General features: G+C 48.9%; 1 protein-coding gene across 2 annotated transcripts in view; it reads right to left on the bottom strand.

The window, feature by feature from the left end:
* The window catches only part of FLVCR2 (FLVCR choline and putative heme transporter 2), a 43,425-nt gene extending 37,580 nt beyond the window's left edge, over positions 1–5,845 (bottom strand). For both annotated transcript variants that reach the window (XM_068165513.1, XM_068165514.1), the window contains exon 1: positions 5,283–5,845. In XM_068165513.1, coding sequence (XP_068021614.1) covers positions 5,283–5,792 — 510 coding nt within the window. In that variant the 5' untranslated portion in view covers positions 5,793–5,845. The remainder of the gene's footprint in view (positions 1–5,282) is intronic.
* Positions 5,846–18,685: the final 12,840 nt, after the last annotated feature.

Here is an 18,685-nt window from a genome sequence, read left to right as displayed (position 1 = left end):
CCTTTGCTACCAGCCCCAGTCCCAGCTGCCTTTCTATACAAAAGGCTACAGTAGGGCTGAAAATACACAGTTGAAGAGCTGTGTAAACCAGAAGCTGCCAGCTCCTACCCAGTATACTTTTGTTCAGACTTCTGTTCAGAATATGCTCCTTCTGTAAAAGAGCCTGTTGAAAACACAGACAATCAGGAAGCCAACATATGTAAGAGTTCACAAACCCCAGCTTAGTCACCTTTCATGGAGTGTTTTAAGAAGCAGAAAAGTGCCAAGCTGTGAAAGGACAAATCATAATCTAGGCCTTGTGACAAGATAAGATAGGGCTTAGGCTCTTTTCTACTCTCCCACTGATATGAGAGATAATGTATTTTTTTTCTTCAAACTGCACTTGCACAACCAAAGCTCTTCTGGAAGCAAAACTAACTCACTCATCACACTTCTGCTTCTCTGGCATCCTCTCATCCTGCTTACTAGGATGCAATGTCATATGATGAAGACTGCTTCTCTATGCAAGTCATTCAAGCTCTCTCAGCACCTTCTCCCAGATTAGAGGGAAACACACACAGTGCAGCAAACCAACGGCAGCAGATAAGACAGAGTAAATCAGAAGAGAGGTTTCAGCTCTGACAGCCACCTCAGCTGCTGCTGGATATAATACCTTGACCAAGGACCTACTACAGTCACTTAACGGAACCAGCCCCAGGGGACCCTGGAGGACAAGTGCTGAAGGAGCCATAGGGCAGACTCTCCCAGAAGAAACACTGCAGCCATACATTTAACTCCCATACAGCTTCTACAGAACATAACCCAAAAGCCAGCTGCTTCTGTGAGGGACAAGGGGGACTTGTCTTTGGTGTACGGCTGGGAAGGGAATATCACATGAAATGAGTAGAAGTTATTCATTTCAAGCTCTAGTATCCCTTTATAGAAATGTAAGCATTCCTGGGCAAGCCACACTGCTCTTTGGTCAGCACAGCCACCCACACTGAGCCACGTCCAGGATCTCAGAGAGCTGGCCACACAGCACTCCTTGTGATCCAAGTGCTCTGATCCACCCTGCCTTTTACAGGAAGAGAAAGGAGCCAGGGCTGGAAAATGTCAGCCATTAACTACTGCTAGTACTAGCTCCTCTGAGATCATTGCTAAAATCTCCTCTATTCTAGTAGTTAAAACCCTGGAACATACAGGGCAAAACTGCAGAGGGATGAGAGGCAGATCACCACCTGGCCCTATTTCTAACAGGGACCAGATCTCATCCAAAGAGGTGGGAACTCTCCAGCAGGAACAGAACAGCCAAAGAGATCTAGAAGACCACTGGAAGACAGGAATTTCACAGGATGTGCTCTATTTCCACAACACTTCTTAGACATTCAGATGCTGCCTTCCCTGAGGGGCAAAAGGTACAAAACAGTTAAGGGTGAGGCATCTAACAGCAGATGCTGAGCACAAAGGCTAGTCAGCACAAAAGGAATGGCCCTTCAGATCTCACGGACCCATTTATTGGCCAACACCCACCCCACCCAATACTCCATGCAGACTCTTTCCCCCAGTTCAGAAGAAAGAGATCAGCAGGAGAGACAGAGCATTTCCCTGAAATTCCTTCATGGCTTACCATCCAATTTGTCCATTTCAAAAGCCATCAACTAGTCACTGCACTGATACTCTCAGCACCCTGCAGATAGCACCTAAAAGCTCTGCCTCAGGCCCTTTCTGTTATGGAAGTCCCAAATTTCTGAAGTGACATGCCAGCTGCACCAGAATGAGGACAGACTCCACCTGCAAATCAGGGAGGTGCTGCATCATTTTTCCCCTGTAGCAGAGACTAATATGAAGCTTTCTTTGCTCCCAAACCAAATCAACAGCCTTTATGAACCCCTGATTTAAAATGAAAAGGCAAAATAACAGCAGGAAGATCATTTAAGACACCCCCATTCCTACTTTCATGCCCCCCCAGCTACTATTTTTCTATTGTCAGAATAGCAAGAGCCAGGAACAAGGTCTATTTCAACCATAAAAGTAACAATACAAGTGGCAAAGCAATACAAAGTCACAAACACAAATGCTATTGCCTTGGTCCTGTGCAATAGGTACACAATTCTCTCTGTGCTGCCCACGTCCCTTGCCCATCAGGTGACAACAGAGAGATACATAAGTAAGAGAGACACCTAAACCCAATGTGCCTGGAGAGGCACGGCCCAAGCACAGCAGCTGAAGCAGAGAGCTGGTACCTGGACACCAAGGTCCAGCTTACAAATCTCAGAGAGCCACAAGAATTTGTTACCTGAACATTCCCACCACTGTGTTAGTTCCATCATGCCACAGCACCATGTTGCCTCATCCCCAAAGACCGCAAAGTATGCTAAAGGAAGGGGCAAGGCCTGCTGCTCCAGCAAGCACATACTCCTGCAAATGCTGGTACCTCAGGAGAGCTTTCCTTTCCACTGTGGAACTCTCACTGGAAAGGATGAGGGAACAGCCCTCTGAGGAGAGGATGAGGGAACAGCCCTCTGAGGAGAGGATGAGGGAACAGCCCTCTGAGGAGAGGATGAGGGAACAGCCCTCTGAGGAGAGGATGAGGGAACAGCCCTCTGAGGAGAGGATGAGAGCCCTGGAGCTCTTTAGTCTGGAGAAGACTGAGAGGGGATTTAATAAATGTTTATAAATATCTGAGAGCTGGGGGTCAAGAGGGAGGGGACAGGCTCTGCTCACTTGCACCCTGGGATAGGAAAAAGGGTAATGCATATAAACTGGAGCACAGGAGGCTCCACCTCAACATGAGGAGGAACTTCTTCACTGTGAGGGTCACAGAGCACTGGAACAGGCTCCCCAGGGAAGTTGTGGAGTCTTCTTCTCAAAACTTTAAAGACCCATCTGGATGTGTTCCTGTGTGACCTGTGCTAGATTCTATGGTCTGCTCTGGCAGGGGAGGTTGGACTCAAATGATCTTTGGAGGTGCCTTCCAACCCCTAACACCCTATGATCCTGTGAGCCTTCCTCCAATGAAGAAATCAAAAGCCCATTTGCTGCAGCCTGTTAAGTCTGATCCACAGTCCCAAAGAGGGAACCAACACACCAAAGTGGAGAGGGTAATAGCAGAAAGAGAGGGGATGTTTGAAACATAGCAGCAGGGACACTGTCCCTCTCCTCCATGCAGCTGGTTGCAATTCTTGAATGGAAGAGGGACATCAGTGCTTGGAATTCCATAGTAACAACCATGATAACAACTCATGACAATTTTCCATCTTGAGGATCTGTAACTAAGTGGCATGGAAAGGAAAGGAAAACCATACAGTTGTAGAGAAATGAGCACAGGGAATAATCTGCCATATGGGTACACTGCAATTACACACCAACTGTATTGCACCCTTTGCTAACACTCCCAAAAACACAGTTTTTAACTACAGAGCCAGAAAAAAAACCAGTGCCTGTTTCTTCCCCCTTCCCAGTATCACCAGTGAGCCACATAGCTACTTTTCACTCACTGTAATTATGCACCTCAGTACCCTTAACTAAGGGAATGATTTGGCCTTTCTTATGAAGCACGCCCTGCCTTTCCTCATTGACATTTCTTACTCCTCTGTTTCTCTAGAAGGAAAGAATGGCAATGACTATAGAGAGAACTGAGGTCTCGTGGCCATGTCAGTTCAACCCTCAGAGCGACGTGGAGCACCAAAAGTGTTGCCAAGGTTTGCTTTTCACAGCCGTTCTACTAACCCTCTCATTTGAGGATGATGAGGGATGCCACACACATATATAGCACAGGCTGAAAACCTCATTATCTGGGTCTATTATGCACACTGAGTGTGCATATTTTGAGTAATCCCATCTGAATAACTGAAAAAAAAAAGGTCTTACAGCAAAATGCTCAGTTACTTATTTACTCCTACATCAGCATAGCACTCATGGCAAGTTTAATGCCTTCCACCAAAGATTCATTCTAAAAGCACTAGTCTAGGCAATAAGAGAGAAGAGGATAGCTTAGATCCATTCAGTGAAAGACAGGTATGTCTTCTCCTCCCAAAAGATGCAAACCAGAATCTCCTTCATCCCCTAGTGCTGTTCCATGAACTTCAGATCCTCAAGTAACATCTCTCAAGCATTCACATCTTTTTGCCTTAGTGGTATCTAACTACATAGAGAAACCCAGGAATGTGGGGAAGGGAAACCTCTAACCCACTGCACAGAAAGTTTTCTGTGAGGAAGAACTGCACATTAAAAATTACCTGCATTGCAAACCATTCAAATCTGATTAGCAGCCATCCACAGGCTGAATCAAAGATGGTCCAGGGTGGTGCACAGAGTCATGCATATATTGGGTCTCAAAGCAAGGGTCACAGGTCCAGCCTAGCAGCTAATGCCAGGTTCTGCTTCCCTCTTCTTCGTGTCAGCACTACAGAGCCAGACTTACTTCACTTGCATCACATTGCATCAGTATCGGCCTATCTGCTTCATGCAACAGGGATGCCTGGATGTTCTGGGGCAAGGGTCAAGAAAGTAATTTCCCTGATCCTTTCAAAGCTGTGGAAAAAATTATTTCCTCTGAGCACTGTCTGGCTACAAGAAAAGACCATCACAGCTCGAGCAAGCACAGGTCACTGGCCTCCCTGACCTGCCTTCCTACATGAGTGTTCAGGGAGCTTACCTTGCCCTAGCCTGATGGAAGGTTTGTTTCTTTTCAAAGCAAGTGTTTGTGGAAACTGTACCTACTGCACCTCCTTTTAACAGGTGTGAAAGTGCTAGAGTCCTTTTCCTCCAGGGTTCAGTGACAGTATTCTTTTCAGCTGACAGCTAACTTTCTTCTCCCCTCTAGTTATCAGCAGGAGGAGGATATTGCAGTGTCAAGTCCAGATGTAACTGCAGATCTGAGGTTTGAAGGACAATGCCTAAAGCATTCCTCAACACCATGCATTCCAGTTCAGCCCATCCATGGTTCTACTGAATCACACCCTCGGACTGGAGTTCATACACACGTGAGTAGGCAGGCACTGGATAAGAGCTCCAAGTCCAAACACCTCTCAAAGCCAAAATCATGCCCGACTTCCATGCTGCTTTCACCTTTTAGACTTAGGTTCTACTTGTCTCTGTTACCCACCATCAGCCCACAGCCATCCAAGTACCAGCTGCATTTCCCAGGAAGAGTTCCGTGTAAGTGTCTCTTATGTCTGCTGCTACCCCCCAGGCCCTCTGCAGCTCTTCCCCTTCCCTGGTCTGGCCCTCAGCACTCCCAGCCTCCGGCCCGGCGGGTGCCAGCCCGGCCAGCCAGGGGCCAGCAGCCAGCGGCCCGTTACCTGGTTCCCAAAGACAGCGATGGAGCAGGCCGTGGAGACCTCGTGGGAGCCGAACCAGACAGAAGCGATGCGCGACGGCATGCCCAGGATGAAAACCTGGGCCAGGGAGCAGATGACCTGCCCCAGCACGGTGATGGGGAAGAGGTGCGGCTTTAGACTGCCTAGCTTCACCCAGGCGCCCAGAGCGTTGAGGGCCGAGCCGACCAGGGCGATGAGGCGCAGTCCCCTCTTGTCCAGCAGCCAGGCAACAGGGAAGAGCAGGGGGATGTAGGTGAGCATGTAGCTCATGGAGAGCCAGTCGATGGCGAAGGCGCTCACTTCGTAGAAGTGCACGAAGATGTTGTTGATGCTGCCGTACTGGATCCACTGGAAGGCGTTACACAGAGAGTAGCTGCTAAAGAGCAGCACCACGGCCCAGCGACGCCGGGACAGCCGCACCTCGACGGTGGCGGCAGCAGCCGTCCCGGCCGCCGCCAGCCCCGGTGCCCCGGTAGGCTCCTGCTGCACCATGCTGGCCGCCTGACTCCACTCTGCGGCTCGCCGGCACGCACCTGGCCGTGACACCCGCCCGCCCGGACCCGCCGAGCTCACTGGCTGCCCCTGCACGGGCAGGCGGCACCGCCCCCCGCCCGCTCCACCGCCCCCCGCCCGCCCCGCCCTGCCGTGCCGCGGGGGCGGGCAAGCGCGTCTGCCCGGCCGGGACGGAGGCGGACTGGCGGTAGCCCTGTCGCGGTGCTTGCGGGGCGGCGGCAAAGGCGTGGGCCCTGCCCGCGCCATGGCAGAGGGGTCGTGACCCCACCTCTTTACGGCCGGAATGGGCTTGAGTTTCCTTTGAGTTGACATAGAATCACAGAATTGTTAGGCTTGGAAGGGACCTCAAGGATCATCTAGTTCCAACCCCCCTGCCATGGGCAGGGACCTCTAACACTAGATCAGGTTGCCCCAGAGCCACATCCAGGCTGGCCTTAAAAACCTCCAGGGATGAGGCTTCCACCACCTCCCTGGGCAACCTGTTCCAGTATCTCACCACCCTCACAGAGAAGAACTTCTTCCTAACATCCAATCTGAATCTACCCCTTCATATATTTTCCCCATTCCCCCTAGTCCTATAATTACCTGACACCCTAAAGAGTCCCTCCCCAGCTTTCTTGTAGGCCCCCTTCAGATACTGGAAGGCCACGAAAAGGTCTCCTCAGAGCCTTCTCTTCTCCAGACTGAACAGCCCCAGTTCTCCCTGTCTCCAGAGGAGACGAGCTCCAACCCTCTGATCACCCTCGTGGCTCTTCTCTGGACGTGCTCCAGCATGCCCAAACCCTCCTTTTAAGAGAGGCTCCAGAACTGGATGCAGTACTCCAAGTGGGGATTTCTGATGCTTTTTCTCATGACAACATCCAGTGAAGTCAAAGTTAAAACATCACAGTGTGGCTTAAACAAAAGAGACAAAACTTATCTTCATTTTCACCCTCGTGGGGAATTCGCAGTTAATGAGTCAGCCCTTCTTATGCCATTCATTTAGCAACACAGCAGTTACAGATTCCTGCCTGGAGATCACATATGAGCTACAGCTCGTTTAATTAACATTGTTATCTGAACTGTAAAAACATTACCCAGCACGAGCTTTAGAACATGGATGTGGTTGCACGGCAGTGTTCTTCAGCTCTCTTCAAGCGTGAAACACACAACTCAAAGTTCACTTGGGAAAATGTAACCTGTCCCTGGGATGTTGTATTCCTGAAACAGAGGAGTCAAAGAATGAAAAAGTGAACTTTCTCTGGCTTAAAATAAACCCCATACTTCCACAAAATGTTTACTTTGTGGAGCACTGTCAGAGGTTACTGATGCCAAGTTCTCCACCTGATTACATCCAGGTGCAAATGCAGACACTCAGCTATGGTGCCTTTAAGTTCTTATTTCCCATGAGAGAAAAAAGAATGAAATAGCTTCGGACAAATTATTCCAAGGCAGACCAAATGTCACCTTGAGTGGTTCTTGCTGTCTATCCTCACAGAGCCCACTTCTTGCTGCCCACTTGGGTTTCCTACTCACGGCAGTGGCCAGAAGCAGAGCTGGAGTAGAGCAAAGCAAGCACAGCCTTCCCTGTGTGCTCTGCTGAAAGCATCACAGGGCAGAGCTGCAAACCTTCCTACTCTGTCCCTCCTCAGACCAGTTCACTTTGTCAGTGAACCTACAGCCTCACCTGGGATGCTTGTTATGATGCTTATGATTGGCCAAGAAGGCCAGTGGCATCCTGGCCTGTATCAGGAACAGTGTGGCCAGCAGGAGCAGGGAGGTCATTCTCCCCCTGTAGTCAGCACTGATTAGGCCACACTTTGAGTACTGTGTCCAGTTCTGGGCCCCTCAGTTTAGGAAAGAAGTTAACTTGCTGGAAGGTGTACAGAGAAGGGCAACAAAGCTGGTGAGGGGTTTTGAGCACAAGCCCTATGAGGAGAGGCTGAGGAAGTTGGGGTTGCTTAGCCTGGAGAAGAGGAGGCTCAGGGGAGACCTTATTTGCTCTCTACAACTACCTGGAGGGAGGTTGCAGCCAGGTGGGGGCTGGTCTCTTCTCCCAGGCAGCCAGCACCAGAACAAGAGGATAGTCTCAAGCTGTGCCAGGGGAGGTTTAGACCCTGAACCTAGAGGTTTGGATGTTAGGAAGAAGCTTTTCATAGAAAGAGCAATTGGCCATTGGAATGGGCTGCCCAGGGAGGTGGTGGAGTCACCATCACTGGAGGTGTTTACGAAGAGACTTGATGGGATGCTTGGTGCCATGGGTTAGTTGATTAGGTGGTGTTGGATGATAGGTTGGACTCGATGATCTCAAAGGTCTCTTCCAACCTGGTCTATTCTATTCTATTCTACAACACAAGCCTAATGTAGCTTTTTTGCATCATGAACAAGAAAGGCAAATGCAGAAGCAAGAGCCAGAAAAGAGGTTTTCAGTTCTAATAAAATTGTAATTTGAGTTTATCAGGAATGCAATAAGGAATGGTAGTGGTGTGGAGTGGTGAAATGGAGCAGAAAAAGGGCTGTCATAGTCCCAACAGCTCAGTCTGAGATCTCTGAGGATATAACAGTAAAATAGTACAGAAAATTTAAATTTTAAGTTCATCAGATTTGAAAAGGCCTTTAGAAAATTCTTCACAATATCAAGGACAAATCAGAGTCACCCAGAGGTATTCACTGTTGTTCATTAAAGAGTAATCAAAAAGCAAAAACCCAGAAAAGGAACGAAGAGGCCATTTTTAGCATGGCAAACCGAGTTTGCTCACAGGGGTGTCATTTATCAATAAGCTCAACGGCAGAGTGAGAAGCAAAATCTGCAGATAGTAAGACATTGTTTAATTCCTTCAAGACTAACTTAAATGTTGTCACCTACATGTTGTATTTAGGTCTGTGTGACTTTAGCTATCTGTAACTGAAAATGTTATCACACCATGGCAGTCTGCTGTGGTCAGAGGTCTCTGGGCAGCAGAGAAGAAAACACTAAGAACAGTTAAAGAGAAGGAAACAGTAAGAACAGTTAAAAAGAAGAAAACACTAACAACAGTTAAAGAGAAGAAAACACTAAGAACAGTTAAATTTCTTCAAGGTGACTTAAAAGAAAAAAAGATTACACACATGGAAAAATCTTTAGATATATGGGAAAGGAACAGGAAACATACATTGGGTCCTTTTTCTCCTGCCAGCCCTACTCAAGACTGGAGTCACAGTATCACTAAGGTTGGAAGAGACCTCAAAGATCATCAAGTGCAACCTGTCACCACAGACCTCATGACTAGACCATAGCACCGAGTGCCATGTCCAGTCCCCTCTTGAACACCTCCAGGGATGGTGACTCCACCACCTCCCTGGGCAGCACATTCCAATGACAAATGACTCTCTTGGTGAAGAACTTTCTCCTCACCTCAAGCCTAAACTTCCCCTGGCGCAGCTTGAGACTGTGTCCCCTTGTTCTGGTGCTGGTTGCCTGGGAGAAGAGACCAACCCCTTCCTGGCTACAACCACCTTTCAGTGTCACAAACAATCTGTCACATCTTTCAGCTGTGCTTTAGTTTTAGTCCCACCTTCAGCTCCTAAATTTCTCCTGAAAGTCCTCAGGTTTTACCCATCCCCAACACAATGTCAGTAGCAAGCCAGAACCTGCCAAGCAAGGAGCTGCTTGCTTGCTTGCTTGCAATAAACTGTCTTAGTCCCATCAGGAAAGCCAAGTGGTAAATCAAGAATGAGTAAACCACAGCCCCTGCTGTGAATCACAGCTGAAAGCAGGCTAAGACAAAGTAGTGCCCAGCTCCTGGTGACTGCAGCCTGTCAAGTGAACACCAGCTAGGCAGGGAAGCAGCCTTGGCTGCCCCACAGCAAACATAGCCATAGTATTTTTCACCCAGATAGGCCCACGCTTCCCAGAATCGTTCCTCTGATTTCAGGGATGCTTTGTTTTGTTTCTGGCTCTGTGAACTGTTCAATCACCCCTTTACGTAGTGTGCCACTTCCTGGACCAAAATAAATCCCTTGTGCCTTGCATTTCTTCCTCTACCCATTGCCACATCTGCTTCTATTCAAATGTTCTTCTTTCCCTTCTCGAAGCAACACAGCAGCTGCTTTTGGATTTCCCTCATCAGAGCATCTTTATATACAAAATTCTAAGCCATGAAAAAAATTATTCCTATTTCAGGACAACCCCTTGAAGTGGATTTTAAAGCTAGAGGGAAATCTCCTTTACACAAAGATTGGCACAAGTGCTAAAAAGGTTACAGGATCCTGTACCCAAACATATCTGTGAAAGCTGGAAAACCAGAGGCAGTAGCATTGCCCAGGGAGGCTGTGGATGCCTCCTCTCTGGGGCTGTTCAAGGCCAGGATGGATGAGGCCTTGAGCAACCAAGGCTAGTTGAGAGGCATCCCTCCCAGAGTGGGGAGATTGGAGCAGATGATCTCTAAGGTCCCTTCTAACCTAAACTATTTTATGATTCTATGAATTCATCAGACAGAAACCAGAATCTTTGGCTTCCCTACTGATATCAAGAAATACAACTTCTGACAGCTCTGCCTTTATGACCACTGGATAGTATCATAGTATCAGTCAGGGTTGGAAAGGACCACAAGGATCATCTAGTTCCAACCCACCTGCCATGGGCAGGGACACCCCACAGCCTGATCTAGTGGCTGGCCAGACCCTCATCCAGCCTGGTCTTAAACACCTCCAGGGATGGAGCCTCAACCACTTCCCTGGACAACCCATTCCAGGGTTTCATCACTCTCATGGATACACAGAATTCATTTGTGTTCCGTAAGAACTGAAGAACGTGCCCTCCAATAAGCTTGGTTTTCTCAAAGCCCACCTAAGGAACATAAACACTAGGGATGATGCTGGCAGTGATAATCCAGCTTTCAATCTAGTAGATGACAACAGGCCTCAGTGACAAGCAAGGCCATAATGAATGGGTGGCAGAAAATGGCTTAGAAGGTGTGCAGAAGACACACCAGAAAATTACTATGAAAGGAGTAATTCCTCGATGACTTTGCCACACTGGATCAGAGATCCAAGTAGTAGATGGAAAAGAGGGTACTCAGGGCTCTACTGGATATTCCACCTTTGCAGTTCCTGCAGAGACCTCAAAGGATGCATTGGCTCCCTTTAAATCAGAAGTATCTAAGTTTACAGGATCACAGGATATCTATTGCTCTCCAACTCACAGCATTGTGATTTGTGCCTCATTGACCTTAGAAGGCCTAGTTAGCACAGCTCTTAAGTGGCTCTATCACATTTTGGCTGATAGAATTAAGGCCTAGAAGAGATGTCAGAGGATTGGTCACTCTATCCCACACAATCTTTCACAGCAGATATTGCAGGGAAGATTACAAAATCTTTGTTGAATCTTTGAGGGAGAATGTTTTCTATTGGATTCCACACCCAAACTGCTTCAGTGGAATTCTTCACAAGTCAGATAGTTGTGTCATCAGACTAAATCACAAGACTCAAACAGCTGGTAGAACCACTCGTGTCTGGGTCACACCTGGGTGCAACACACAGCTGGAGACACATTGAGCAGAGCAGGTTGGCAAGGGTTGCCATGTTAGACAAGGGCGGCTTGTTCCTCCCTAGAGCAGGGAAGGCTTCAAACCCTCTGCTGGCCCCTGTGGCTTTCAGCCTCCCAGAAGCAGGAAAGCAGCACCCAGTGTACAGCTGATAAAAGCAGTGGAATACTTGGGTTTTGATACTGTAAACCCTTGTGAATCCTTCCTGCTGCATTTGCTGTGTAAAGATCTGGGCACATGTACTGTGATGGACAACTACAGTGCTAGCAGTGCAGCAGGCAGCCTCTGCAGCGTTCAGAGCTTTGCAAAAATTGCCTTCTGCTGCACAAAAGATGTTGGCTTAGTTGCACGATCTAAAACCTCATCCAGAGAATGCTGCAGACCTCAGAACCACTAAAGCTGTGCAGGGGATATCCTTGAGCACCAAACCTATCCTTTTCAAAGTTTAAGTCCTTTCCCAGGAAGGGAAGTAATGTTCTGTTCCCCTTCAGCACATCTCATGTGTAGCTCTCTGAGAGCTTCACAGAGGAAGCCTGGCCTACACCTGTTTTATAAGGGAAAAGAGGGCACAAAGAGGTAAGGTGATTTGCCTGCGGTCCTGCCATGGGCTGGACTCTTGTTCCCCACTGCCAGTATGACACCTTCCAACCTTGGCTTGCCCAGCTGCAGCCTGAACTACCACCCCTTTGCAGATCTAACCTGCCTTTAACACAGCAATGGCTTTAACTTAACCCTGCACAGTGTTTGCATGGTTACCGCTGAGCTGCAAAGAGCACCTGGGAAGGCACGGCTGAAGCACTGCTATTCACTGCTCCCTTCTTGCAGCAAGAAAAGGGTTTAAGAAGCAGTGCACCAATAGTACCTCAGATGTGCTAGTTGTTGGTGAGTGCACCCCTCAAGACACAGGGTGGTTATGCTACCTCTGCATAGCCTTCTGCAGAGAGCAGCTTGCTCTGCCCCAGACTCTGAGCTGGCCGGATGAGAACCAGTTCTAATCCAGAAGCTGTTTAATTGTGGTTAGCCTGCTGCACTGCTTGAGCATCTAAGCCCAGCTCTTGACATTTGCTTGTGAAAAGTTGCAGAGCTATAGACAGGTGTGAGGAGAACCTTGCATAGGCTTGATTTGCTTTGTTCTTGGAGCAAATCCACCTCGCTCCTCCTCTGTGCACCCGTCATGCACATGGGACATGAAGATCACTTCACTCAGCTCAGAATAAAAGAAGTGAGAAAAGAGCCAGCTAGACTCAAAACTCAGCCACAGTCTAGATTTACATCCCCAGTCCAGATCAGGGTCACAGATTAACCCCAAATACCAAAAGCTCGGAGTATATAAGGCCTTCTTACTCAGCACCCTCCAGTCTCCAGCTCAGTGAGTCATACCCGTTCATGCCAATGACACAGAAAATGCAGCTGGCATTAATTAATAATTAAGAGTGCTGAACATGTGCATGGATCACTTCTGAACTCAGGCACATTCCTCTTCTTCCTCCCACTCACAGTGCAGCAAAAGCACAAAGCCAGGACAAGTCCAGGGGACCATGGCACCATACCACCACTGTTACGAGGGGACAAAAGTTGATTATGTCTTAGGAAAGAGTACAGGACCAGTGCAGGAGTTGGGAGGATCGTGTGCTGTCTCTGCATGGATGTCTCTGAAGCATCAGAACTCTCAGCAGCTGGCATCTTCAGCCTCAGAGGTAAGAAACATGATGGTCTTGTGTAGCAACGTTAGCACACCGATTGCAGCCCTGCCCTGGCAGGAAATGGATATACATTCCCTACTGTTTAGTTGGAGAGGGTTTTGATGATCCTAAAAGAACTTCAGGTATACACATCACTGCCTCACTGCTCAAACCCCCTCCAGATCGTTAATCAATAAGGTGACAACAACAGGCAGAGGAAGAATCCAGACAAAGTGAGCACAGCATAATGCTGTTTCTAGGAGCAAGTCTCCCCATTTCATGCCATGCTTTGATTTTTCTCTTCTCACCAACTTCTGATTCATACTTTGCCTGTTAGCAGTGATTACTCATCTTTGATTTCTGTGTGCTGAAATATTAGCATCCAGACAGCATTCTTGTATCACAAGTGCTGCTTTGGACACTACAATCATTGTAAGAGGCAAAGACAGGGCTGGTGCTTTAGTTCAGTATGCAGAAGACTGTCCTCTGGCTGATGCAGGCTGGCAGCTCTAGCAGAAATTGCTTCTGAGATGGGATTTGCAAAAGTACGTGTGAATACTTTGGAGCCACAGCAAAGTGTGTGGCATGATAAGGGCACAGACCCCTGAAGAACACTTGACAAGATTTGCAGGTAGCTCAATCCCCACAAAAGTGGGCAGCAGAGGTACTTACTCTGTTCTGGGTCACACTGAATATGTGCCCGTAATGGGTTGAGGCAAACCCCCTCCCCACCACGCGCAGAAATAATGACTCAGACAAACGGATTGCAAAGGTGATGGAAAGTTTAAATAGAACGGTGAGTGCGTGCAGAAAAAAAACTAGAAATACAGTGACAAGAGAGAGAGAGACCCAAAAACAGACCCAGAGAAATCCCGTGACTCTTTGTTGCCCATTCAGAATCTGATTCGTCAGTTGGAGAGTCAGAAAGTCGTCAGCAAAACTCATTCACCTTTCAACAGTCCAGTGTGGCCTGTGCGGAAGCAGAATGGAGACTGGCGTCTGACGGTAGACTACCGAGCCCTGAATGAAGTGACACCACCTATGAGTGCAGCAGTGCCAGACATGATGGAGCTACAGTATGAGCTGGAATCCAAAGAGGCCAAATGGTATGCTACCATAGACATTGCTGATGCATTTTTCTCTATTCCCATAGCAGAGGAATGCAGGCCTCAGTTTGCTTTCACCTGGAGAGGAATCCAGTACACTTTCAACAGACTGCCAATGGGCTGGATCCACAGCTCAAGCATCTGTCATGCAGTGATCCATGATGCCCCGGAGAAAGGCGGTGCTCCAGAACACATCCAGTTCATCGATGATATCATCGTCTGGGGTAAAACTGCTGAGGAAGTCTTCGAGAAAGGTAACAAAATCATTGACATTCTTCTGAATGCAGGTTTTGCCATCAAGCGAGACAAGGTGAAAGGACCTACCACAGAGATTCAGTTTCTGGGAGTGCGGTGGCAGGATGGACACCAACACATTCCAGTGGATGTGGTAAATAGAGTCTCTACCATGGCAAGTCCCACAAACAAGCAAGAGACCCTACGTTTCTTGGGGACAGTGGGATTTTGGAGACTGCACATTCCTAGATACAGTCAGATTGTGAAACCTCTGTATGATGTGACTCGAAAGAGAAACCATTTCCACTGGGGACCTGAACAACAAGCAGCCTTTGACCAGATAAAGCAAGAGGTGATTCAAGCAATGGGTCTGGGACCTGTCCGAGATGGTCCAGACATTAAGAACATTTTGTACACGGCTGCAAGTGACAATGGTCCAACCTGGTGCTTGTGGCAGTGCCTCTACTTCTCTTCTGACTCCTTACATACTGTGCTTGGGTATTACCTCTTCTTCTGTCCCTCAAGAGAGAAAATTCACGTGTGAATCAGTTTGGGAGGGCATCATGGTGATGACAACTGAGATCATAGCAGGCCCAGACAATGAAAGCACCTTCCCCTGCACTGCCTGACTGCCTCCCCACCTTGGTACCTGGCATACTGGAAGCCTGCAGCTGAGCTGAGAAGGGTGAATCAGGAAGAGAGTACAAGGCATAAAGACTTGCCCTGGGCTTCCCATCTGGGGAGAAAAATTAAGCTTAAGTCAGCGCCAAATGTCTTATCTTTATTTATCTTACCATAGAAGCAGCCCTGAAATGCTGATAGCAAGTGCTTGTAAAGTGCTGAGCCTGTGCTTTTAGGGGGATGAAAAGGGAGAAATTACTGCACCCTTCATGTTTTGTGACTTGCTGTCCTTTTACACAGAGTTGTCGGGATGCCTTGATCCACAGGAGATACTGAGACTGGGAGAAGGCCATAAAGCAAAATGTAACTCTCAGGTCTCCCAGTTGCCATCTCCACCCTCTGACTGTATCAACAGATGTTTGCCACACACCTCTGGTTTGTTTTTCCTACAGAGAAGACACCAGCCAGCAAGTAAATGTGGAGGCAATGGTCACTAAGGCTTGAAAAACACCCATGGTAGTTGCCTTCTAGTGCCATGTTCTGCCCTTGCCATTCTCCCAGCTGGCTTTGCCCAGAGCGCATCCACAGCGGACACCCCATCCCACCCCACACACCCCTAGGACAAAGCTGCTGGGCAGAATGCAGCCCAAGTGCTTCTACAACAGCTTTCCTAGGTATCAAAACACGGAAACCCACCATTCTCACCTCAGGGCTCGATGAAGGCCATTAGAGTTCATCAGGGCTGCAGCCAGGTCTGTGCTTATTGAAGCAAGTAGCTGTTATCCCTCCACCGATGATGCCTCCCAGTGTTCAGTGCCTACATCCAACTCAGCATTACCTTCACACAGCTCTGCAAGCCCCGCGGGAGCTGAGGAAGGTGGGGGACACCGAGGCAAGCTCCCCACACATTGCATGGCAATGGAAACACGCTAAGACCACAAAGCAGAGCTGGCCCCTCTCTCGAGCTACAAGATCTTTGGCCAAGGAAGACCACAGCCCCACGTTTCCACTTGGACCTGGACGTGCCCCTTCAGGCAGCCTTATCCACCCATTGCCTTCGCAGCGTGGGTGCAGGCTGGAAGAGCTCGGCGTTTGCCCAGCAGAGGCCAGCACAAACTCAGTGTTTCGGCAGGCTGGGCTTGTAGGGAAGCGTTTCTTTACTTCACCTTCTCCGGCTCCCTCACCCTCCAGTGAGCCCTCATCTCTTCACTGCTTCGAGAGAGCTGCGACAGAAAGGCTCTGACATCCTACTTGGCTAAGGCCCACCCATCACCCAGTTTTTCCACTTGTGTGCCTCAAAGCAGCCTCTTGCCAAGCAGCAGCAAGCGGCACGGTGCTCGGGGAGGCCGGGACCGGTCAGTTAAGAGTCACACAACAACCCAGATGCTAGGGAAATGATTTGCGGGTAGAAGCAGGCAAAGGAAAGCAATCAGGGGTGATTGCCCTCGCCAACACCCTGCCCTTTGCTCCTCATTTGAGATCATTAACAGTTTATTTTCTGAAACACCACGCCGCAAGATAGGCTCTTGGCTACTTAGCAATCAAAGCTGGTTGAGTGAGGAGTCTTGGGCAGAGGCCAGGAGCTCGGGAAAAGAGAAGCAAGAGACAGCACGGATACAAAAATGAAGGATTCTCTGCACGGAGACTGAAGAAGCAGCTTGTGCGGATCTGTAAATAGCTCCAGGAAAAGATCTTTTCCTCAGTGACTCGTTGAAAGGGCTGATGGGCCTGACAGCATATGTGGCTGCTCGTTGCTTGGGTGATAAGGACAGCTTCCCAGGGGAGCCCCTCTTCATAAGAGAGACTGCATCTGAGACATCTTGCCATCACCCAGATGTCAACAATCGCTTGAACCATGCAGATCATCTTCTGTGATCAGGATTTTGAGGGCGAGACTGGGGTAAAGTCAGATTGGAAGATGTGTCCCTTAGCACCAGCATACACCCAGTGTTTGGCTGAGCACAATGGTGCCTGGAGACCTTCCAACTCGCAGCCAGTCATGCAGAGAGGAAGGGCACCTTAACTGAATGATGCCAAGAATATTGTTTAGGTTCTGGAGAGGATGTTGTTGCAAACCCATCTAGTAGTCTCACCACTTACCACCTATTTTCGTTCTGAGTTGCAGGAATAAGTCTGAGACGTTACCAGTGAGCAGTCTAGCAATTCTGTGGGCATCATGCAGAACCCCACCCAGCCTGCAGGATCTCAGGCTTCAACAACTCTGCAACAAAACTGTTGGCTTCGTGTCTGTGTGGGCACAGGTGACACATCTACATCAGGGTAGGACCTTTGCCATCTGCAGCTAAAATGAAGCTTACATTTTATAGCCACGAGTAAACACAAGGATGGAGATTTCTCATTGTAGATAATACTGCATTCTGACTCGGCACAAGCTTTGCTGGGGTTCTGTTGCATCCTTCAGTGAGGAGCATGAGCCTGTAGTGCCCTGCACAGCAAACTCCAACCAGGGGAGCAGTAGCTTTTTCTCTTTGACTGTGTAGCCCAGGAAACATAGGAGCATCAGAGCCCTAAGGAACAACAAGTTTGGGAGCAAACCCACCACAAGCTGAAGGAGCAGAAGCAGAGCCGGTAAAATCAAGCTCTGCTAGTGCTGCAGCCAGTTGTTTCTCCTGAGCTTAAGGGGCAAATAACAGAGAAAAGTAGTTTGGAAAGGGCCCTTGTAGCCTGGGTGGTGGTAAGTCAGCAACCCTGTTTGTTGTAGGGGTCGATGGAGCGAAGCCTACTGGTGTGAGATTTAGCAGAGGGTGGTGGTGTAAAACACACTGAAATTGCTCCTGCTGCTTTGTTGTAGATGTGGTCAGAATCTTTTTGCTGCCTGTAGATGTATTCTGCATGTTCTGTATGCAAAACCCAACTGCCCAGCTGGAATGATCACCATCCTACCCTATGCATGAGTGTCCCCCTCAGGGCAGAGCTGCACAGACCAGGGCCTGTACAATGCCCTCTTGCCTCAGCACTGCCTGTGTAGGGCGGTGACACTCAGGCCAATGTGCTGACACCAGGCATCTCTGACTGCTGGCTGCTGGGGTGTTAAGTGCAGAGACTGTCTCTATGAACCAGCTGTGTTTCCACTAGATTAGACCCAGCAGAACTAATCTATTCTTCACTGACCTTTCAGGTTTTATCTGCTTCAGTGCAGCAGCCTTTTGTGGAAGGGGAAACAGTGCAGGCTGCAGCTACATGCCTTACAGCAGGGTGCCTTGAAGCAAGGATTCTGCTAGGTGCTGCTTCCCCAGTGCAGTCCAGCATCGCTCCCCTTCATGCTGCAATGTGCCTTCCTAGCTGTGCTGCTGGTCAAGCTGAAGGCTCTGCCAGCCCACCAAGCCCCACATGTGTGGCAACATGGGATGGCAGTGGCCCTCCGCACACACAAGGGGAGCACGTGGAGGTCTAGCCATCAAGGGCAGGGAGCTGAGGGGGTCAGCAGGGAAGAGACCTGTGATGCTACATCAAACTCATTAGCCAGGTCCAGCCCTGCAGCAAGGAGTGAGTCTTCTCTCCCAAGGACTCCATCAACACACAAACCATTGTCCCTCAGCTTGCCCAGCCCATGCACATGGGACCTCCATCTAAACATCAGGATCCAGCTGCTGGTCCTGGATTAGACACCAGCATTTGTAGGGCTGTTCTCTGGACTCCAAGCTCTCTGCACCTGCTGCTTGCACCCTCACTGTGCCATGCTGTGCCACAGGAGAGACTCAGGC

The sequence above is a fragment of the Melanerpes formicivorus genome, unplaced genomic scaffold (assembly GCF_026170545.1).
Source record: "Melanerpes formicivorus ecotype bairdi unplaced genomic scaffold, bMelFor1.0.p_v2 SCAF_90, whole genome shotgun sequence".
NCBI lineage: Eukaryota > Metazoa > Chordata > Aves > Piciformes > Picidae > Melanerpes > Melanerpes formicivorus.
This window is presented reverse-complemented; position numbering and strand designations above follow the sequence as displayed.